The following is a 19,012-nucleotide window of genomic DNA, read 5'->3' on the forward strand; positions in this document are numbered from 1 at the left end:
CATTTCTCCTTTAGATCCATGAGACAGAACCTTCAGTGCTTCCAGGTTTTATGAAAGATGCAAAATGAATTAAAATTATCATTTTAATTAATTTTGTGAAAAAAAAAAAGCCATGACCCAATAAATTCTAACCCCTCCCCAAAATGGTCGCAAGAATGTAGATTTAAGTTCTCAATTTGGCCTCTCAGACCAGCAGTGATAGGAAAAAATAATAAAAAACTGAGAGCTACTATGAGTATTTTTTAAATGGGCCTTATTTACTAGCAATAAGGCTGCAAACTCTAAACCAATGTTTCTTTGTATTGACTGGAATTATGTCAATCTATGTGGCATATATTTTGGTTTATAAACTCTCACAGCAAAAAAATAAACTCTCACAGCTATATATATGATTAATAAGAAGTATAAAATTAGGTGATAGCTTATATATTCAATATTTTAAGGAAAACAGTCAGTGGGGGGCAGCAGGGTTAGAAGATGCTTTTGGTAGGTAAAAGGCTGAAAACTCTTTTGTATACCCGTTAGGCTTACGTGTAAGTCCCTAACTGGAGAAGCTCTGGGAATTTCTTGGGCATGCTTCAGAAAAATCTTCTTTTGGCTGATCATTAAGCAGTTAACTAGAAACAGCTAACTGCATGCCATGTTGACTGAACTCATGAGACTGTTTAAACATCAAAACATCAACTATTTAACAATAAGATTGTTAAACTACACCTAGTTGTCCAAAAAAAGCATGCTGGAACCGTGTTTGTCCTAACAATAACCATTCAGTTCTGCCTTCTAAGTTCCACACGGGGTCCAGTTTCAGCATTCCAGTATCTTTTTTTCAGTTACTTCTTGACTAGCTATTCAGCTTATAATTTTCATTTTTGAAAAGTGAAATTTTCATAGTAGCTCTCAGTTTTTCCTTTCTGAACTCAATCTGATTGCTAATATCCATTCTCTTTTCAAGACTGCTATATATTTTACTTTGAGGCACATTTGGAATGAGAATCTGAGTCTATAATCTAACAAGCAAATTAACAGGACAGGGTTAAAGTCCCAGAAAGTCAAGAACTGGTTACTGTGCCAATACTGCGCCAGTCAAGAACTGGTTCAAGAACCAGAAAGTCAAGAACTGGTTCACTGTGGCAATATTAGATTATTTCCTACAGATACCACCTGTAAAAGGTACTACAAGACAAGGGTCTAAGATAAAATTTATCAAGGTAATATATACCAGCAGAAGAATACTTGGCTGGCTGAATGACTTGACAACTCTTCGTCTATTAATGATATGTTATTCTAACTCCCTGTCAATTTTAAAATATCCAAATCTTTACTTAGCTTGAAGGATGAAGAGCACTGACTCCACACACACACAATGGTCAATTAATCACACAGGAAATCACCTTCCAATGAAAGAAAAATTAGAAATTAAAATTACCTGGTTTCTTAGGGTGTGACGCTGGTGTAGGGTGCATCTTAGCATCTCTGGAAAACCCATCTAAGTTTCCTTTTATGGCTTCCAAAGCATCATCTCTACTCTTCTCTCCGGTCTAAGAGACAAGAGATATATGGATAAATCTTCACTTCCCTTATGTCTCACTTCACCCTAGATCCTCTTAAATTGAAAGTACAGATATTAGTTTGTTTTCAGTATTTTCGCCACATACTTCTGATAGGGAATTCTCCAAGTCAGTTCTCCCAACACTGCTAAGTGTATAAGTATACCAAAGGCATAGAATGACACTATAAAACACAAAAATAAAAAAAAAAAAAAACACAAAAGTATTAAAAAGTTCTTTTATAAATATTTCAGGATACAACTGATATTAAGTATCCTGGATTAATATTAAGATCAATTATTAATTTTCCCAAGAAAAGATCACAAACTTACCAATGGTCATAAAAAAAGAGCTGAGAAGGTGACGGTTGATAGCTCATTCTGTTCAACAATACAGTGTCTTACAGGAAAAGAAGAATTCCTCACTTTTAGACTCAGATAAGCCCAAATGAATCAACCACAGCCTAAGCTTGGGCTTGTGCCCAAGCGACAGAATCCTCTGAATGAGTGAGAGGCACACGCAGGGTGTATGTGTGCTGTGGTGGCGGAATATATTACCTTAGGCTTCACACTACTCAGAAGTCTGAGCTTTTGCTTCTGCTCTTCAAATTGGCGTCTTTTTCTTTCTTCTTCTAAGAGCTTCTGCTGCTGCTCAAATCGTTTTCTGAAGGAAAAACAATCTAGTAAAGAAGTAGCTTCAGGGATTATCAACTTTTAGAAGTATATTCATACTTCTAAAAGTTTCAGTAATATCACCTCATATTTCTAGAACTAAAAACCTCACTGCTAATTATATCTAATTTTCTTATGAAAATACTATTTCCCCATTATATTAATTTTGAAATATATGAAGTGAATCTAAAAAAAAAAGATTTACTTAAATTATAGACATGAATTTATTTCTTGTCTAATTTGCAAGAGGAAGAGATAATCTTACACATTCAAAAGTAATCTGAAAAAACAGAGAGGTAGACAAAAAAGAAACTCTGACTTGGGAAGGGAGCATCATACAGGAAGAAGAGCAATGCCTGGAACATCAGGAGGCCTACATTTGGGTCCAAGCTTTGCTAGTAACTGTGTAACCTGGACTGACAGGTCACTTCATCCTCTGAACCGAATTACAGGATTAAAATAGAGGATCCCTAAGGTCCATTCTTGCTTAAAAATTTTTTTTCTTAAAAGATTGTATTTATTGGGGCACCTGGGTGGCCCAAATGGTTAGTTAAGTGTCTTGCCTTCAGCTCAGGTCATGTCATGATCCGGGGGTACTGGGATCTGCCCTCTGCCCACCCCCCACCCCATTAGACTCCCTGCTCAGCAGGGACCCTGCTTCTCTCTCTCTTCCTCTGCCCCTCCCTCCTCCCTGCTCATGTTCTTTGTGTCTCAAATGAATAAATAAAATTTTTTAAAAAGATTATATTTATTTATTTGTGAGAGAGAACATAGCAGGGTTTGAGAGAGAGAGAAGCAGGCTCCCTGCTGAGCAGGGAGCCCCAATGCGGGGCTTAATCCCAGGACCCCGGGATCATGACCTGAAGGAAAGGAAGCTGTTTAACCAACTCAGCCATCCAGGTGCCCCTAAAACTTATATATCATAAAGTACTGCATGAATCTTAAAAGTGACATGACTGTTTTGGCTTCAAATCTGCATTAAAGAACATTTGACCATTCTTAAAACAACAGCTATCACGCGTCTTTTTGTTTGACTCTTGAGGTCTCTTACTGCTGCTCTTCAGCAAATTGCTTCTGCATGTCTGGAGTGTACTGTGGGCCTGGAGGACGCATTCCCAGGAAAGGTGTTTGTCCCAGGTACGGCATACCTGCTGCTGGCATTGGTCCCATTGGTATCCCTGCCTGAAAGAAACAAAGGCTTAAAAAACACAATTCCTCCTTTTAATTATTACAAAGGAAAACTATTACTTCCATAAATTCTTTAATATTTTTTATTAATGAACTATATGATTTTTTTAGTAGTAAAAAATCACAGGCTAAAAATGGAAAGCTTCCCTTATTCTCACACCTTTCATTTCCTTGTCTTAGAGGGGACCACTGCTAACATGTGAGGGTGTGTGTGCACATGGAAGCACATGTGTACACATAAGGTATCTCTGGTGAGCTCACTAACCCATACTCTTTGAGAAGAGGTATCATATCTTACATGGCCTTGTATATCCAGCAGATAAGAGTCTCACATATGGTAGTTATTCCAAAAATGGGATTAAACATGATTTTCCAATATGTATGATAGGATAATCAATATTGTGATGGTTATTATCACAGGCTTGATATCCAAACTTGCACAGAAAATATATTTAATCAGCAAGAGTGATATTGCAATACCACAGTGTAAAGTTTACTCACACGTCCAGAAGAATAGTATTGTACAACTAATCACAAATCTAATATTAGTAATGATGACGATAACACTGATGATGATGATAATGGCTAATTTATACTGAGTGGAAATTCTTCTACTCCTCAGCCTTCTCCCTGAAAGGCTTCTCTTCTGTTCTCTAACTGAAACCTGGCTGTCCCCAGAAGCCTCTCATCTGGAGACTGCTGCTTCTCCTCCACATTTCCTGTAAATAAAGGGAATATTCCTCCTCACTTCTTCTAAACCTTTTATCCTCTCCCATAAAAAATCTGAATATATGCATCCAGCTACTTTAGTCATCAAATTGTCTAGTCCATTATTCCAGGATGGCTACTTTTAGTTATAGCAGATGAAGGATGTGTTTGTAATAAAGCTTAACTCCATTTATACAAATTTGATTAATGTAAACCACCAGAATTTAAATTACTTTAAAGTAAAGATTATATTCATGCTATGGAAATTAATACAGATTTTCATCACTTCATTTTTTAAAAAACATTTTTTATTTTTAAGTAATCGCTATATCCAGTGTGGGACTGGAACTCACAACCCTGAGATCAAGAGTCACATGCTCCACCAACTAAGCCAGCTGGGCACTCTCAGCAATTCATTTTTAATTAAGTTTTTTTTTTTTTTTAACAAGACTAAGATCTTGATTTTTTTTTAAGATCTTGATTTTAATCTAACAATGTTTGTTGAAGAAATCATGTTAGTGTTTCCTCCAAATAAAGCATTCCTTTTAGAAATTATCAAAAATATCCCCTCATTCTGAACCTTGAGAAAAGTGCACCTCATTGAAACAGTGGAGGACTATTTTAAGGCCTAGAAATAATATAATATGGGTAAAGCACGTAGAACACCATGTAGCACATATGAATATATAGCAGTTATTATAATTATTAAAAATAATACAACAAAATAATACACTCTCAAAAACAATGGTGATCTCATTTTTTTTTTTTTCCTGGAACACAGCAGATTCTGTAGGCAAATACGGAATTAAAGCAACTAGATAAGAAAAAATGAACATTTCATAGTTATACTATGAAAATAAGGTACCATTTTATTGTGTTCATGCCACATGCCAGCGGCTATAGAACTAGGCATTTATATACATTATTCTCAATATATGTAAGATCCTTAGGTTTAGAGATATTTCTGATTACGATCAACAAGAATACCTGAATAATAACGCTTATAAAGCCCTTCATATGTCCCAAGGACTTTTCTAAGGGCTCTATATATATTCACAGACTTAATCCTTATAACAAACCTATGCCGTAGGTACTACTATTATTCTCATTGTACAGTTGAGGAAATGGAAATGCAAAATTGTTATCTAACTTATTTATTGATGGTAAGTGGCAGAACCAGAATTAGAACCAGACAGCTTCTGGTTCCAAAGTCCATGATCTCCACCATTATGCTATACTGTCTCTCCAATTACCAACAACTACCACAAATTCTGACTTAAAAACAATTTTAATGTGTTTTTTTTGTGTGTCTATTCATATGCTCAGGCATCTACCTGCTTAATGCATAGTAGCAGCTCGAAAGGCTTACAAATGGTTTTAGGACCTTACAAGGGAAGTTATAAGTAACTCCTATTGCTTAATTACTAACACTCTCTATTCTAAATCTTGGGTGAGGTGGCAATGCACACTTCCTTTCAGTCATAGTGTGGTTCTCTTACTGCTAAAAATGAGCACTGTGCTCCTAGGATTACATTTCTTTCTTTTTTTTGCACCTCTATTTAAAGAAAATAATTTTCTACCATTTTTCCAGTTTTACTGAGGTACAATTAACATAACACTGTAATTTTAAGGTATGCAACCTGTTGATGTGATACACTTACATACTGCAAAATGATTACCACCACAGCATTAACTAATACCTCCATCATGTCACATAGTCACTATTTTTTTGTGGTGAGGGATTAAGTTCCTTTTTAAATTGACTTCATTTATTTAAGGCACATAAAATGCAAAAGAAACCTCTCAACTCATCTACAGCCATACCACTGTGAATGTACCGGATCTCATCTAATCTCAGAAGCTAAGCAGGGTCGGGCTTGGTTAGTACTTGGATGGGAAACCATTCAACTCACATAGGCTAAAAGACTGATATTCCACAAAAATAATAAAGAATGAAGAAAGTAAAGGCATTATTATGCACACCACCTTCCTGTATATAAAATTTAACACATTAAATTATTAAACAGTATATTAATATTTAATTATTAATAAAATATTAAAATGATTATTAATATTAAACATTAATTATATTTAAATATATTTAATTATAAAACTAAATCTTCGAGAAGATTCAAACTTGCTAAATGATATTTTGTCTTTCTCCTACTATTGAAAAGTTAGTTTATACATTCATGTAGTCTCTTTATACATTCTTTTGAAATCTAGATAAACCAAAAAGTTACGAGATACGAATCTTTAGTTATACACTGGGTAAAGACAAAATAAATAACCCAGAAATCTGAGATATATGCAATAAACTGTTAAAAAACACTAAAGATAAAATAGTTCACTTCCCAGATGAAGAATATTGAAGGCTACTGAAGATCTGAATGACTGGAGAGATATGGTAGACTAAAAAAGTAAAAATACCAATTTCAGTCAAAATCCCAACAAATTTTATGTGGAATTTGACAAGCTGATCTTAAAATTTATACTAAAGAGGAAAGAACCATGAATAGCTACAATTCTTGAAAAGAACAAAGAAGATCCGCATTAGCACTATCAAGGTTGATCTTAGGCTAGAATACTTGGAAGACTAAGATAGTTATTGAGGCAGGGATAGACAGAAATAGCAATGGGATAAACAGGACAGCTCAGAAACTAATCCAAAGCATAAAAATAAATTGGATAGTACAGGAATAACAGAAATCAATGAGTATAAAGAATGGGATACTGATAAGTGATTTGGAGACAACTGGCTACTCAAATGGAAAATAATTCCAAATTGGACATCCACATGCAGAAGAATGAAACTGGACCACGCTCTTTCACCATACACAAAGATAAACTCAAAATGGATGAGAGATCTAAATGTGAGACAAGAGTCCATCAAAATCCTAGAGGAGAACACAGGCAACACCCTTTTTGAACTCAGCCACAGTAACTTCTTGCAAGATACATCCACAAAGGCAAAAGAAACAAAAGCAAAAATGAACTATTGGGACTTCATCAAGATAAGAAGCTTTTGCACAGCAAAGGATACAGTCAACAAAACTAAAAGACAACCTACAGAATGGGAGAAGATATTTGCAAATGACATATCAGATAAAGGGCTAGTTTCCAAGATCTATAAAGAACTTATTAAACTCAACACCAAAGAAACAAACAATCCAATCATGAAATGGGCAAAAGACATGAACAGAAATCTCACAGAGGAAGACATGGACATGGCCAACAAGCACATGAGAAAATGCTCTGCATCACTTGCCATCAGGGAAATACAAATCAAAACCACAATGAGATACCACCTCACACCAGTGAGAATGGGGAAAATTAACAAGGCAGGAAACAACAAATGTTGGAGAGGATGCCGAGAAAAGGGAACCCTCTTACACTGTTGGTGGGAATGTGAACTGGTGCAGCCACTCTGGAAAACTGTGTGGAGGTTCCTCAAAGAGTTAAAAATAGACCTGCCCTACGACCCAGCAATTGCACTGTTGGGGATTTACCCCAAAGATTCAGATGCAATGAAACGTCGGGACACCTGCACCCCGATGTTTCTATCAGCAATGGCCACAATAGCCAAACTGTGGAAGGAGCCTCGGTGTCCATTGAAAGATGAATGGATAAAGAAGATGTGGTTTATGTATACAATGGAATATTACTCAGCAATTAGAAACGACAAATACCCACCATTTGCTTCAACGTGGATGGAACTGGAGGGTATTATGCTGAGTGAAATAAGTCAATCGGAGAAGGACAAACAGGGGATCCCTGGGTGGCGCAGCGGTTTAGCGCCTGCCTTTGGCCCAGGGCGCGATCCTGGAGACCCAGGATCGAATCCCACATCGGGCTCCCGGTGCATGGAGCCTGCTTCTCCCTCTGCCTATGTCTCTGCCTCTCTCTCTCACTGTGTGCCTATCATAAATAAATAAATAAATAAATAAATAAATAAAGAAAGAAAGAAAGAAAGAAGGACAAACAGTGTATGTTCTCATTCATTTGGGGAATATGAATAATAGTGAAAGGGAATATAAAGGAAGGGAAAAGAAATGTTGGGAAATATCAGGAAGGGAGACAGAACATAAAGACTCCTAACTCGGGGAAATGAACTAGGGGTGGTGGAAGGGGAGGAGGGCGGGTGTTGGAGGGGAATGGGTGACGGGCACTGAGGTGGACACTTGACGGGATGAGCACTGGGTGTTTTTCTGTATGTTGGTAAATTGAACACCAATAAAAGTTAATTAAAAAAAAAAAAAAGGAAAATAATTCCATTATCAGTGTAGACTCACACTGATAACCAAAGAACAACTCCAGATAAGTTTAATAAGAAAATACAGGAGAATGATATTATGATCTCAGGGTAAGACTATGTCTAATGAGACACATAACTCAAACCATGAAAGAAATGATTTATCCATCTGACTTAACTATAATATAGGACATCACCACACCAACAAAATTAAAAGACAAATCAAAGAACAGGAGTAAATATTGGCAACACAAATAACCACAAGGGCAAGAATCCAGAATATACAATGAACTCTTAGAAATCAATAAAACCAGAACAAAAGCAAAAAATTGGAAACAACTCAAATGTCCATCAACAGAAGAATATAGACCCATGCACTGGAATACTACACAGGAGCTATAAGAACAAAGTTGTATCACTCTATAACAGGGATAAACCTTGAGGAGAAACAATGTCAAATAAAAAACTCAAATTCAGGGACTAGGTGACTCAGTGGTTTGGCACCTGTCTTCAGCCCAGGGCGTGTCCTGGAGTCCCGGGATGGAGTCCCGCATCGGGCTCCTTGCATGGAGCCTGCTTCTCCCTCTGCCTATGTCTCTGCCTCTCTTTCGGTGTCTCTCATGAATAAATAGATAAAATCTTAAAAAAAAAAAAACCCACTCAAATACAGAAGGGTACACACTCATGTAAACCTATAAAACCTAGAAAATACATAAGATTCATGAATCTTCAAACATGTAAAACAGAAGTGTAAGAATACATATGAAAACAACAAGCACTGAACTCATGATAGTGATAACTATCTCTGGGGAGGCAGAAGAATGGAATTATAGCTGTTTTGTTAAATTCTTTTGAAAATGTGAAGCAAATATGGCATGCTAAAATCTGGTAAAAGGATATGATTATCTTCATAGAAAATTCTGAGGAAACTGCAAAAAAATTCCTAGAGAAGTGAGTTCACCAAGGTTACAGGTTACAAAACAAACACACCCAAATCAATAATTTCTACATACTAGCAACGAACAGACACTGAAATAAAAATTACAATGCCATTTACAATTACTCAAAAGAATGAAATGATTAGATGTAAATCTAACAAAACATTTAAAGAACTTGTATGCTGGGACGCCTGGGTGGCTCAGCAGTTTGGCGCCTGCCTTCAGCCCAGGATCCTGGGATCCTGGGATCAAGTCCTGCGTCCAGCTTCCTGCATGGAGACTGCTTCTCCCTCTGCCTGTGTCTCTGCTTCTCTCTCTGTGTCTCTCATGAATAAATAAAATATTTTAAAAAAAGAACTTGTATGCTGAAAACTGCACAATGCTGATGACAGAAATCAAAGACCTAAATAGACACATCATGCTCATATATTGCAAGAATCCATATTAAGATGTCAATTTCCCCCAAACTGATAAAAAGGTTTACCATAATTCCTATCAAAATTCCAATATGACTTTTTATAGATATAGACAACATTATTCCAAAATTTATATGGAAAGATAGAAAAACTAGAATAGTTACAATAATTTTGAAAAGAGGAATAATATGGGAGGACTTGTCACACAGCTACAGAGATTTAGTTGGTAATTAAAATCTCCCAATAAGGAAAGTCTGATGGCTTTGCTGGTGAATTCTACCAAATGTTTAAAGAAAAAATAAACAACTTGGCCTCCATGAAAACTTAAAAACAAATTGTACATCAAGAGACACTATCCACAGAGCAAAAGGGCAGCCCAAAGAATGGGAGAAAGTATTTGCATACATCTGATAAGGGATTAACATCTAAAATATATAAAGAACTCTTACAATTCAACAACAAAAAACCCAACTCAAAAATGGGACAAAAGACTTCAACACTTTTCCAAAGAAGTTACACAAATAGCCAATAAGCACATGAAAAGATACTCAACATCATTTATTAAAGAAATACAAATCAAAACTACAATGAGATACTATCTCACATCCATTAAAACAGCTACTATCAAAAAAACAGGGGGCACCTGGCTAGCTCAGTTGGTGGAGCATGCAACTCCTGATCTCAGGATCATGAGTTCAAGTCCCATGTTGGGTGTAGAGCCTACTTACAAACAAAAACAAAACAAAACAAAACAAAAACCATAAAACAGAATGGGGGAAGTTTGGGGAAGATGGCAGAGTAGGAGGATCCTGAGCTCACCTCATTCCATGGACACATTGAGACACCCTACATCTATATGACTAACTCTGAAAACAACCTGAAGACTGGCAGAACAGACCTTCTACAGCTAATTATAGAGAGAAGGGCACATCAAAAAGGGTGGGAGGGGAGCTAAATGGAATGGAGATAAGCAATATGCCTGATAAAGAATTCAAAGTAATGGTCACCAAGATACTCACTGGACTTGAGAAAACAGTAGAGGATCTCAGTGAGACCATCAACAAAGACATAGAAAATATTAAAAAGAACCAGGCAGGGCTAAAGAATTCAGTAGCTGAAATTAAAAAATACACTAGAAGAAAGCAACAGCAGATTAGAGGAAGCAGAAGAATGGATCAGTGATCTGGAAGACAGCTTAATGAAATGTAACAAGCTGAACAGTAACAACAACAAAGAGTAAATAAAAAATGAGAAAAGGCTATGGAAACTCTGCAACATCATCAAGCATAATAACATTCACTTTATAGGGATCCCTGAAGGAGAAGATAGAGAGAAGGGGGCAGAACATTTATTTGAAGAAATAATAGCTAAAAACTTCCCAAATCTGAGTAAGGAAACAGACATTCAGATCCAGGAATCGGAGAGCCCCCAGCAAAATAAACCCAGGAAAGTCCACACCAAGATACACAATAATTAAAAAGTAGTGATAAGGAGAGAATTTTAAAAGCAGCAAGAGAAAAGAAAACAGTTATACACAAGGGAAACCCACTGAGCTATCAGCAGATTTTTCAGCAGACTTTGCAGGCCAGAGGGCAGTGGCATGATATATTCAAAGTGCTGAAAGAAAAAAAATCCAGCAAACAAGAATACTCTACCCTGTAAGATTATCATTCAAAATAGAATAAAGAGTTTCTCAAACATACAAAAGTTAAAGGAGTTCATCGCTAAACCAGCCTTACAAAAAATGTTTAAGGGTATTCTTTGGAAAGAGAAGGCCATAATCAGGAGTAAGAAAATGATGAAAGGGAAAAATTTCACAGGTAAATGCAAACATATAATAAAAGTAGTAGATTAATCACTTATAAAATCAGCATGGAGGTTAAAGCACAAAAGCAGTAATGCCAATTACATCTATTAAAATCAGTTGAGTGATTTGCAAAATAAAGGATGTAAAGTATGGCATCATATACATAAAATACAGGTGTGGGGAGTAAAACTTTATTGCTATTAAATGAGTTCAAACTTTAAAAAAATTTAAATTCAATTAATTAACATATAACGTATTATTAGTTTCAGAGGTAGAGGTCAATGATTCATCAGTCTTATATAATACCCAGGGCTCCTTAATATCCATCACCCAGTTACACCATTCCCCTCCCCTCCAGCAATGCTCGGTTTCTTTCCTATGATTAGAAGTCTCTGATGGTTTGTCTCCCTCTCTGATTTCATCTTGTTTTATTTTTTTCTCTCTTCTATGATCTTTTCTTTCCTAAATTCTACATATGAGATCACATGCTAATTGTATTCCTCTGATTGACTTAGTTTGCTTAGCACAATACCCTCTAGTTCCATCCACATCATTGCAAATGGCAAGATTTCAATTTTTGATGGCTGAGTAGTATTCCATTGTGTGTATGTTTATATATATATCACATCTTCTTTATCCATTCATCTGTTGATGGACATCTAAGCTCTTTCCATAGTTTGGCTATTGTGGATATTGCTGCTATAAACACTGGGATGCAGGTGCCCCTTTAGATCACTATATTTGTATATTTGGGATAAATACCTAGTAGTGCAATTGCTGGGTCATAGAGTAGCTTTATTTTCAACTTTTTGAGGAATCTCTATACTGTTTTCCAGAGTGGCTGCACCAGCTTGCATTCCCACTAACAGTGTAAGAGGGTTTCTCTGTCTCCACATCCTTGCCAACATCTGTTGTTTCCTGATTTGTTAATTTTAGCTATTCTGATCAGTGTGAGGTGGTATCTCATTGTTTTGATTTGTATTTCCCTGATGCCGAGTGATATTGAGCATTTTTTCATGAGTCTTTTGGCCATTTGTATGTCTTCTTTGGAAACATCTATTTACATCTTCTGCCCATTTCTTGATTGGATTATTTGTTCTTTGGGTGTTGAGTTTGATAACTTCTTTATAGGTTTTGGATACTAACCCTTTATCTGATAAGACATTTGCAGATATCTTCTCTGATTCTGTGGGTTGTCTTTTGGTTTTATCAACTGTTTCCTTTGCTGTGCAAAGGCTTTTTATATCGATGAAGTTCCAATAGTTCATCTTTGCTTTTGTTTCTCTTGCCTTTGGAGATGTGTCTAGCAAGAAGTTGCTATGGCTGAGATCACAGAGGTTGCTGCCTGTGTTCTCCTCTAGGATTTTGATGGATTCCTGTCTCATATTTAGGTCTTTCACCTATTTTGAGTCTATTTTTATGTATGGTGTAAGGAAATGGTCCCATTTCATTCTTCTGCATGTGTCTGTCCAATTTTCCCAAAACCATTTGTTGAAGAGACTCTTTTTTCTTTCTTTCTTTCTTTTTTTTTTTTTTAAGATTTTATTTACTTATTCATGAGAGACACAGAGAGAGAGAGAGGCACAGACACAGGCAGAGGGGGAAGCAGGCTCCATGCAGGTAGCCTGACATGGGACTTGATCCCAGGTCTCCAGGATCAGGTCATGGGCTGAAGGCGGCACTAAACTGCTGAGCCACCTGGGCTGCCCGAGACTCTCTTTGTTCCATTGGATATTCTTTTCCACTTTACTGAAGATTAGTTGACCAAAGAGTTGAGGGTCCATTTCTGGTTTCTCTATTCTGTTCCACTGACCTGTGTCTGTTTTTGTGCCAGCAGAATGAGTTTAAACTTAAGTGACCATCAAATTAATAGACTGCTACCCACATACAATGTTATATATGAACCTAATGGTAACCACAAATCAAAAACCTGTAATAGATAAAATATATATATATATATATATATATATAGAGAGAGAGAGAGAGAGAGAGAGAGAGAGAGAGAGAGGGGGAGGAATTCAAACATAACACAAAAAAGCCATCAAACCACAAGGAAGAGAGCAAGACAAAAAGAAACAAAAAAGAATGACAAAAGCAAGCATAAAAGAAATCACAAAATAGCAGTAAGTATATGACCATCAATAATTATTTTTTTAGGGGGATCCCTGGGTGGCTCAGTGGTTTGGCGCCTGCCTTCGGTCCGGGCATGATCCTGGAGTCCTGGGATCGAGTCCCACATCAGGCTCCCTGCATGGAGCCTGTTTCTGTCTGCCTCTCTCTCTCTCTCTCTGTGTCTATCGTGAATGAATAAATAAATAAAATCTTTAAAAAAATAATTATTTTTTTAAAAATTAAAAAAAAAAATTTAAGTAAGCTCTATCCCCAAAGTGGGGCTTGAACTCATGACTGGAGATCAAGAGTTGCAAGCTTTACTGACTCAGTCAGCCAGGTGCTCAAAAATTACTTTAAATATAAATGGACTAAATGTTCAAATCAAAAAGACACATGGTGACTGGATAAAAAACAAGACCCATCTACATGCTGCCTAAAAACGACTCACTTCAGAACTAAAGACACCTGCAGATAGAAAGCAGTAAGGGATATATATATAAAAACATTTACTATGCAAATGAAAGTGAAAAGAAAGCTAGGGTAGCAATACTGACATCAGACAAACAGACTTGAAAACAGACTATAACAAGAGACAAAAGGACAAAAAGATATAACAATTATCAATAATGATACACCCAATATATGAGTACCTAAATACATAAATCAAATATTAACAGACATAAAGAAAAAAATTGACAGTAATATACTAAGAGTAAGAGACTTTAACACTCCACTTACATCAATGGAGAGATTATCCAAACAGAAAATCAACAAGGAAACCATGGCTTTGAATGACAAATTAGATCAGATGGACCTAACAGATATATTCAGAACATTCCACCCCAAAACATTCTTTTCAAGTGCACGTGGAACATTCCCCAGGATAGATGACATCTTAGTCCACAAGTCTCAATAAACTAAAAAAAAATTGAAATCATATTATGCATTTTTTTTGCCAACCATAACAGTATGAAACTAGAAATCAACAATCAACCACAAGAAAACATCTGGAAAGGATATAAATATGTGGAGGCTAAATAACATGCTACTAAACAATGAATAGGTCAACCAAGAAATCAAAGAGGAAATTTCAAAATACATGGAGACAAATGAAAATGAAAACACAATGGTCTAAAATCTTTGAGATGCAGCAAAAGCTGTTCTAGGAGGGAAGATTATAGCAATACAGTCCTATCAGAAAAATTTCAAATAAAGAACCCAAGGAACACCTGAAGGAACTAGGAAATAAAGCCCAAAGCCAGTAGAAGGAAGGAAGTAATAAAGACTACAGCAGAAATAAATGAAATAAAAACTAAAATAAATAAATAATAGAACAGATCAATGACACCAGGAGTTGGTTCTTTATAAAGAAAAACGAAATTGATAAACCTTTAGCAGACTCATTAAGAAAAAAAGAAAGAACTCAAGTAAAACTAGAAATGAAGAAAGAGAAATATCAAATAAAGAAATACAAAGGATTTTAAGAGAATATAATAAAAATTATATACCAACAAACTGGACAACCTAGAAGAAATGGATAAATCCCTAGGAATATGTAACATTCCAAAACCAAATAAGGAAGAAAAAGGAACATCTGAACACACTTATTATTAGTAATGAAATCAAATCAGTAATCAAAAAACTCCCAAGAAACAAAAGTCCAGGACCAGAGGATCCACAGGCGAACTCATTTAAAGAACAAACATTTAAGGAAAAGTTAATTTAAAAAAATAAAAAATAAAAATAAAGAAAAGTTAATGCCTAATCTTCTCAAACTTCCAAAAAATAGAACAGGGATGAAGCTTCCAAATTCATCCTATGAGGCCAGCATTATCCTAATACCAGAACCAAATAAAGACACTGTAATAAACAAAAAAAAAAACAAAACAAACAAAAAAAACCCAAGAGGTAGGTCAGTACCTCTGAGAAACATAGATATAAAAAACCTCAACAAAATATTAGCAAACCAAATCCAACAATACATTAAAAAAATCATTCACCACGATCAAGTGGGATTACACCAGGGATTCAAGGGTAGGTGGTTCAATATTTGCAGCCAGCATTGATATCTCACATTAACAAGAGAAAGGATAAAAACTGTGATAATTTCAGCAAAGCATTTGACAAAAATACATCTATTCATGATTAAAAACTCCACAAAATGAAGGCCATATATAAAAACCTCACAGCTAACATTATAGTCAATAGTGAAAACCGAGACCTTATCCTCTAGCATTAGGAACAAGACAAGGATATCCATTCTCACCACTTTAATTCAAAATAGTACTGGAAGTCTTAGCCACAGGAATCAGACAAGAAAAAGAAATAAAAGGCATCCTAAATGATAAGTAATAAACTGTCACTATTTGCAAATGACATGCTACTAAAGTAGGAAACCCTAATGACTCCACCAAAAAACTATTAGAACTGATAAATGAATTCAGTAAAGCTTCAGGATGCAAAATATACAAAAATCTGTTGCATTTCTCTACACAAATAATGGAAGTAGCAGAAAGAGAAAGTAAGAAAACAGTCCCCTTTATAATTACACCAAAAGTCATAAAATACCTAGGAATGAACCAAGGAGGCAAAAGACCTATACTCTGAAAACTATAAGATATTGATGAAAAAAAGGACACAAATGGAAAGATAGTCCATGCTCATGGATTGGAAGAATTAACATTGTTAAAATATTCATACAACCCAAAGCACCCTACAGATTCAATGCAATCCTTATCAAAATACCAACAACATTTTTCACAGAACTAGAACAAATAATACTAAAATTTGTATGGAGCCACAAAAGAGCTCAAATAGCCAAAGTAATCTTGAGAAAACCGGAGGTATTACAATCCTAGATTTCAAGATATACTACACATCTGTAGTAATGAAAACAATATGGTACTGGCACAAAAACAGACACACAGATCAACGGAACAGAATAGAGAGCCTAGAAATACACCCATGCTTATATGGTCAATTAATCTACAATTAAAGAGGCAAGAACATACCATGAGGAAAAAACAGCCTCTTCAACTAATGGTGCTAGGAAATTTGAACAGCTACATGCAATATAATGAAACGGGGCCACTTTTTTACACCATACAGAAAAATAAACTCAAAATGGATTAAAGACTTAAATGTGAGACCTGAAACTATAAAACTCCTAGAAGAAAACACAGGCAGTAATTTCTTTGACATTGGCCATAGATATATTTTTCTAGGTATGTCTCCACAGACTAGGGAAACAAAAGCAAAAGTAAATTATTGGGACTACACCAAAATAAAAAGCTTGTGCATAGCAAAGGAAATCGTCAACAAAACATAAAGGCAACCTATTAAATGGGAGAAGATTTTTGCAAATAATATATCTGATAAGGAGTTAATATCCAAAAGTTTGATATAACATATAGATATACAGACATATTTAACACCAAAAACACAAACAAGGTGATTAAAAATGGGACCTGAATAGACATTTTTCCAAGGAATTCATCAGATTGCCAAAATACACAGGGAAAGATGCCTGACATCACTCATCACCAGGGAAATGCAAATCAAAACCACAATGAGATCATCACCTCACACTAGTCAGAATGGCTAAAATCAATAACACAAGAAACAAGTGTTGGCAAAGATGTGGAGAAAAAGGAGCCCTTGTGCACCTTTGGTGGGAATGCAAATTGCTACGCTCACTGTTGGAAAACAGTATGGAATAATTTTTTTCCTCAAAAAATTAAAAATAGAATTACCAGATGATGCAGAAATTCCACTACTGGGTATTTACCCAAAGAAAATGAAAACACTATGCACTCTTATGTTTACTGCCATGTTATTACAATAGCCAAGATACAGAAGCAAACGGAGTGTGTCTATCCAAAGATGAATGGACAAAGAAGATGTACTGCATACACAGACATATATATACATACATATAAATAAAATGGAATATGACTCAGCTGTAAAAAAGAATGAGATCTTGCCATTTGCAGTAACACAGATGGACCCTAGAGAGTGTAATGCTAAATAAGTGACTCAGAGAAAGAAAAATATGATTTCACCCATATGTGCAATTTAAGAAACAAAACAAAACAACAACTGGAAAAAAGGAGAGAGAGAGAGACAAACCAAAAAAACAGACTCAAGAGAATGAGGGTTTGCCAGATGGAGGTGGATGGAAGGGGTGAAAAAGGAGATCAAGAATACACTTATCTAGATAAGCACTGAATAATGTATAGTATTGGTTAATCAAATCATTACATTGTATACCTGAGACTAATATAACACTGTATATTAACTATACTTCAATAAGCAGCAAGACCGTGTTTTTTTTTTTTTTTTTTTTTTTTTTTTTAAGATTTCATTTATCCATGAGAGACAGAGAGAGAGAGACGCAGAGACATGACAGAGGGAGAAGCAGGCTCCATGTAGGGAGCCTGACGTGGGACTTGATCCCAGGTCTCCAGGATCACACCCTGGGCTGAAGGCAGCGCTAAACCACTGAGCTACCCGGGCTGCCCAAGTCCGTGTTCTATGGTAGATTGTTTCCAGCTATTCGCTGTCTTTACTCTAAGATTACACATTCCTATGTGATGTGCACTCTTCCTGGTATTTTCTTCCCCTACAGATTCACTTTGGCCACATTACTTTGGTGAATAGAAGTGACTAATAAATGCTACCTCTGACAGGAAGCTTTAAAAGTTATAACAGGGTTTGGCCATCTCTTTTCCCTATGCCAAGAGTCTGGGATGTCCTAGGTAAGGGTCTCAGGATAAAGAGAACAAGAATTGGAGTCACAGCCAATCCACAAAGGCATGCATCACAAATGAGAAAATAAATCTTTGTCTTTGTAACAGACTTTGGGATTGGTGTTTCTGTAACACAACCTGGCAAAAACTGAGTAACATGGATTTAAAACCTACAAAAGTTCAATTTAGTCTCATTTCTTTCTACCAGAGATGAATAAAATATGATTCTAGAAGTTCTCCCAAATCTTTACATACAAAACAAAAGCTTTGTTTATATGACTTCAACATGACAATAGTTTCAACTTAAATTCTGATTGTAAAGGCTGAATATTATTTATAAATTGTATGCATGTTACTGTACTAGTATATTGTACACACAAAACACACATAGAATATTTTATTTTAGAAAATTTTATTTCTTTTTTTTAAATTTTTATTTATTTATGATAGTCACAGAGAGAGAGAGAGAGAGAGAGGCAGAGACACAGGCAGAGGGAGAAGCAGGCTCCATGGACTGGGAGCCCGACGTGGGATTCAATCCCGGGTCTCCAGGATCGCGCCCTGGGCCAAAGGCAGGCGCCAAACCGCTGCTCCACCCAGGGATCCCCGAAAATTTTATTTCTTA

At 35.8% G+C, this 19,012-nt stretch overlaps 1 protein-coding gene across 18 annotated transcripts in view; it reads right to left on the reverse strand.

Annotated features, from left to right (window-relative positions):
• The window catches only part of SYNRG (synergin gamma), an 85,773-nt gene that overhangs the window by 55,092 nt on the left and 11,669 nt on the right, over nucleotides 1–19,012 (reverse strand). For all 18 annotated transcript variants that reach the window (XM_072747678.1, XM_025996112.2, XM_072747677.1 and 15 more), the window contains exons 4-6: nucleotides 3,270–3,400; nucleotides 2,105–2,210; nucleotides 1,427–1,538 (exon numbers count right to left, since the gene is read on the reverse strand). In XM_072747678.1, coding sequence (XP_072603779.1) covers nucleotides 1,427–1,538; nucleotides 2,105–2,210; nucleotides 3,270–3,400 — 349 coding nt within the window. The remainder of the gene's footprint in view (nucleotides 1–1,426; nucleotides 1,539–2,104; nucleotides 2,211–3,269; nucleotides 3,401–19,012) is intronic.

This window comes from Vulpes vulpes, chromosome 2 (genome assembly GCF_048418805.1).
Source record: "Vulpes vulpes isolate BD-2025 chromosome 2, VulVul3, whole genome shotgun sequence".
NCBI lineage: Eukaryota > Metazoa > Chordata > Mammalia > Carnivora > Canidae > Vulpes > Vulpes vulpes.